This window comes from Octopus bimaculoides, chromosome 6 (assembly GCF_001194135.2).
Source record: "Octopus bimaculoides isolate UCB-OBI-ISO-001 chromosome 6, ASM119413v2, whole genome shotgun sequence".
Lineage (NCBI taxonomy): Eukaryota > Metazoa > Mollusca > Cephalopoda > Octopoda > Octopodidae > Octopus > Octopus bimaculoides.
This window is the reverse complement of record NC_068986.1, coordinates 16,892,722-16,898,276: the sequence shown is the minus strand read 5'-3', so window position 1 is coordinate 16,898,276 and position 5,555 is coordinate 16,892,722. Positions and strand designations below refer to the sequence as shown.

At 40.8% G+C, this 5,555-nt stretch overlaps 1 protein-coding gene across 6 annotated transcripts in view; it reads left to right on the top strand.

Moving 5' to 3' along the window:
- LOC106875435 (alpha-mannosidase 2) overlaps positions 1 to 5,549 on the top strand; it is a 473,174-nt gene extending 467,625 nt beyond the window's left edge. For all 6 annotated transcript variants that reach the window (XM_052968623.1, XM_014923584.2, XM_052968622.1 and 3 more), the window contains one exon: positions 1,483 to 5,549. In XM_052968623.1, the coding sequence (XP_052824583.1) occupies positions 1,483 to 5,520 (4,038 nt within the window). In that variant the 3' untranslated portion in view covers positions 5,521 to 5,549. The remainder of the gene's footprint in view (positions 1 to 1,482) is intronic.
- Positions 5,550 to 5,555: the final 6 nt, after the last annotated feature.

The window sequence follows — 5,555 nt, the reverse complement described above, 5'->3', positions numbered from 1 at the left end:
TGTACTCTTTCACCACAACTTTTTCTCACTCTTTCTTCTTGTTTCTGTTGTACCTGTATTTCAAAGGGCCAGCCTTGTCACACTCTGTGTCACGCTGAATCTCCCCGAGAACTACGTTAAGGGTACACGTGTCAGTGGAGTGCTCAGCCACTTGCACGTTAATTTCACGAGCAGGCTGTTTCGTTGATCGGATCCACTGGAACTCTCGTCGTCACCGACGGAGTGCCAACAACAATGACGCAACACACTAATAGCTCACAAAGCACACTTGATCGTGTTACTTTTCTGATACATCTTGTACGTCCAGTACTATTTACGGCATTGTTTTCAGAAGACTTTGTTTGTTTGTTTGTTTGTCCGTGACAAGATATCTAAAGAACCGCTGGATGGATTCGAATGAAACTTTCAGGGATGTTTGCCTTTGTGTCTGGCACGAACTGATTAGATTTTTTCCGGTACCGGACAAGGATTCTGGATTATCTTTACCGTTTTTTAACTTATTTTTTCAGAGTGGTCGGGTTCATTTTTAGTATTCTCATTTGTGAGAGCAGTCGTTCAGATATTCTTATTTTAAAAATCCTCTCTCACTAATCGTTGAGAGGACGTTGGTGTTGCTTTGGCAGCGGTTTGCGCTCTCTAAGTGCTCTTGTGTTTATGATATAATTATTATTTTTTTTCTTTTGTTTGTTTGCCATTTTACTGCGGCCATGCTGGAGTACCACTGTTAATAGAACAAATCGTCTCCAGCAATTATACGTTTGTAAGGCATACGTTTATAATCCTTATACTTATTCTATCGGTATCTTTTGCTAAACTGCTAGGTTACGGGCACATAAACACAACATCGATTGTCAAGCGATGTTGGTGGGGCAAACAAAGATACACAAATACACATACACACACTACACACGGTGGACTTCTTTCAGTTTCCGTCTATCAAATCCACCCACAAGGCTCTGGTCGGCCAAGGTGCCACGCAGTGGGACTGAGTCCGGAATCATGTGGTTGGTAAGCAAGCTTCTTATTTCTTTATTGCCCACAAGGGGCTAAACATGGAGGGGGCAAACAAGGACAGACAACGAGATTAAGTCGATTACATTGACCTCAGTGCGTAACTGGTACTTAATTTATCGACCCCGAAAGGATGAAACGCAAAGTCGACCTCGGCGGAATTTGAACTCAGAACGCAACGGCAGACGAAATACCGCTAAGCATTTCTCCCGGCGTGCTAACGTTTCTGCCAGCTCGCCGCCTTCTTACCATACAGCCACCACTGCGCATCCATCGTTATTTTTCACATCGTGTTAGCCACCATCTTTGCAATCATAATCATTCTCATAATATTAAATGCAGTGTATTTATATATTTGCTAACATAGACACAAGTGTTGTAAGAAATAATGTTGATATTTAATTTTTTATACAATTAAATTTAACAAACTTATTAATTTCTTTCTCTTTTCTGTTTTTTTTCTTTTCCCAGATTACGCACACTAAAGCAAGGCTGGGGTCGCTTACCACAGATTGCGAATATTCGGACAGTGTGTCCAGCCCGACCTCATCGCCACCATCGACAGTCGGCAGCGCATCAGCAATGAAAAATACCACAATCAACTTGACCACTGGTCGAATCACAGGAAGGATGAAGTTTAATCAACGCCTCTTCATTCTTTTTGGAGCTACTTTCTTCTCATTTGCATTTTTTCTCTTATTCGACCAGAGCATGCCCTGGCCACAACAACAAATCAGCCGGACTCGTCTGTTGGCCATTAAGCTCTGGCCAAACCAGTTGGACTGGCAGCCGCCACGACATCGCCACCACGCATGCTCGTGGAGCACGACACCGTCCATTGACAGGATTGTCACAGCAAACTTTTCCACATTTGATATGATACCCAAACTTGTTTATGATGTCATGGCTGACGGTTCATATCCGCTCCCAAACCCTAACAAAGCTTTAGATTTATTATCTTTATCATCATCATCGTTATCATCATCTTTGTCATCGTCATCATTATCAAAGTCTTTATCATCATTATCATCCTCATCATCGTTATCATTATCAAACTCCTTAGTGTTATTAGATTCTTCTCTTTCATCATCACCATCGTTATCATTATCATCATCATCATCATTAAAGTCTGCTTCATTGTTATCATCTAACAATGCTGAACTTGTTGTTGTTGATGGTGATGATGCTGGTGACGATGATGATGATGATGATGACGATTCTCATCATAGTAACGTGGATGGTGATGGCCCTGGCGGCGGCGGTGGTGCCGTTGCTGCTGCTGACCACAGTAGAGATAGTATAAGTAGCAGTAGTAGTAGTAGTAGTAGCAGCAGTAAAGTCAGCGAAGACGGTCTTACTGTTATTGTTGTCCCTCATTCACATAATGACCCAGGATGGCTGAAAACAGTGGATGAGTACTACTCAGATCAGACAAAGCACATACTTGACAACATAGTGCAGAAACTGACCACGTACCCTAACATGACATTTGTGTGGAGTGAAACAATTTACTTAGCCATGTGGTGGAACGATCAAGAAGATGCCATTAAAGCACAGGTCCGTAGACTGATACGTCGGGGTCAGTTAGAGATAGTGCTGGGTGGCTGGGTGATGCCAGATGAGGCCACCACTCATTATTATGCAATAGTTGACCAATTGATAGAAGGCCATCGATGGGTGATGGATAACTTGCATGTCATTCCTGAAAATAGCTGGTCAATCGATGCTTTTGGACATTCTGGCACAATGCCTTATTTACTGAAGGAAGCTGGTCTGAAAAACATGGTTATACAGAGGATTCATGGTGCTGTAAAAGGTTACTTAGCCAAACGTAAAAGCCTTGAATTCAACTGGCGCCAATACTGGGATCCTAAAGGCACAAAAGATATGATGTGTCACACAATGCCATACATGTTATATAGCATTAAATATACCTGTGGTCCAGATAAGTTCTTCTGCCTGCTTTATGATTTCCGCAACATTCCTGGTGAAAGACGCGAAGGTAAGAGTCGTGAAATAACCATGAAGAATATTGAAATTCAGGCTGAGTACCTTTATAAAGAGTACATGAAAAAGAACTTCCTTTATAAGTACAACGTGATCCTTGTGCCCCTTGGCGATGATTTCAGATATGACAAAGAATTAGAATGGGATCAGCAATATCAAAACTACATGATGCTGTTTCATTATATGAATTCCAGAAGAGACTGGAACATAAAACTTCGTTTTGGAACCCTCAGAGATTATTTCGATATTGTCCGTAAACGCCAACTTGTATATCCAAATTACTTTGGTGATGATAGTTTAAAGTTGCCCTCTCTTAGCGGTGATTTTTTCCCATATTCGGATAAAAATTATGACTATTGGACTGGATTCTATACAACACGGCCTTTTGACAAAAGATTTAGTCGAAATCTTGAAAGTTATCTGCGAGCAGCTGATATCTTATACTTCTTAGCCTGTTCTTATTCTAGCATCTGGGACGTTCCATACGAGAAATCTTTCGAGGCTGCTGGTATGTTGAAAAGAGCACGTAGATACCTCGGTTTATTTCAGCATCATGATGCTATTACAGGAACTGCCAAAGATAATGTTGTATTAGATTATGAAGAAAAACTGGCTATTTCTTATAACCTTACACAAACTGTTATTGGTGACGCTTTGGAAATACTTTTGTATCGTTCAAAGAATGGACCCACTAAATTTGTGACACCAGAAACCGTACGCATATCTCCGACGACTTCTCCACAAAAGCAGATTTTGCGAGTTGACAAAGCCGGCTTGCGACTGATACTTTTCAACCAATTGTTACAACAGCGTCAGGATATTGTGACAGTTCTTGTTTCTACAAACAATATCGAAGTTTTAGATGAAAGCAAAAACTCTATACCATGCCAGATAAATCCCTACTGGACAGACCATACAACAGTTTCCAACAGTGTATTTGAATTGGTATTTTTAGCTAATATGGCACCGTTAGCTTCAACTGTCTACACACTTCAAATACCTATAGAAGAACCAAAAAATACATATCTTGCTCGAATTGGTGCCATAAATCACGAACACTTAGTAATACCGTCTACAAGTGGGTTTGTCAAGGAAAAACCCTGGTTTAGTAGTAATCCTGAATCAATAGTTTTGGAAAACAGTATCATAAAAGCTACGTTTTCTGGTAGTCGAGGTCTTTTACAAGAAGTCGTTGATAAAACCACTGGAAATTCTACTCAGATAAAACTGGATTTCCTTGCTTATCTCTCTCAGGGTAGTGGAGCATATTTATTCTTACCAAATGGTCGGGCACGCTCTATCACAAATAGCAAGCATATCGTACGCGTTGTTCGTGGTCCATTAGTATCCGAAGTTCACGTACTTCACAAATATATATTGCATCGGATCAAGTTGTATGATGTGCCTGGACTTCAAAGACATGCTTTGCATATTGAAAATACAGTGAATATAAAAAGTTTCCGTGATCGGGAAGTAATCATGCGTCTTCAGACTGATATTAAAAATCCCAATCAAACATTTTTCACTGACCAGAACGGGTTTCAAATGATTGGCCGCAGAAATCAACCTCGGTTGCATGTGGAAGCCAACTATTATCCAGTAACAACCATGGTCATGCTAGAAGATGACCTACGACGACTGAGTCTTCATGTTGACCATTCCCATGGCGTGGCTTGTTTGGAAACAGGTATGGTTGAAGTCATGCTTGACCGACAGCTCAGCTATGATGATGAACGTGGCCTTGGTCAAGGGGTTGAGGATATAAAGCCCGTAATTTCAAAGTTTGTTCTTCATCTTGAACCACGATACAAAGGCAAGCAGTCTACTTCTAATGGTGATGATACAGTTAACAATAAGCATAATGTCAAAGAAGACACCCTTCAGTTCGACTCGGAAGCAACCCAGAGACATGAAGCAGCACAAAATATCAATGTGGATAGAAATAAAGATGGAATTTCCAAAACCTTAGTTCGAAATTCTGATGGTAACGCTCAAAACATAAAAATGAATTTACCAATTTCGAACACTTTTGCATCCTACACTGACTCACAAAAATCTAGTATACACACGCAAGAGCTCCGTTTTACATACCCTTCGCTTTTAGGCATTTATTTGAACTATTACCTGCAGCATCCCTTGATAACATATTTCACTAACATGCCCTCAGAAAAGCTTGCCCCTACTTTCTTGCCCATTGACGGCCAGATTCCTTGTGACATTAACATTCTCTCTTTGCGGGTCCTAGTTAATTCCGATCTTGTTCAGAACGGCTCTAGCCTGATACTGAACCGTGAAGGGTTCAGCTGTGAATTCCCTACATCAGAGCCGGTCTGCAGTTCTAATTGGGGCCAGTTCCCTGTTAATGCCATGTTTGGGAAAATACCTTTGAAATCTTTCCGGCGAACTTCGTTGTCCCATTTGTATGACCTTGAAACTCTAAGCCCAAACTCTGTCTTAAAACTTGCTCACATGGAAGTTTCCTCGTACATCTTAAAGACATAAAATAAATTGGTGTGTGTGTGTATATATATATATAT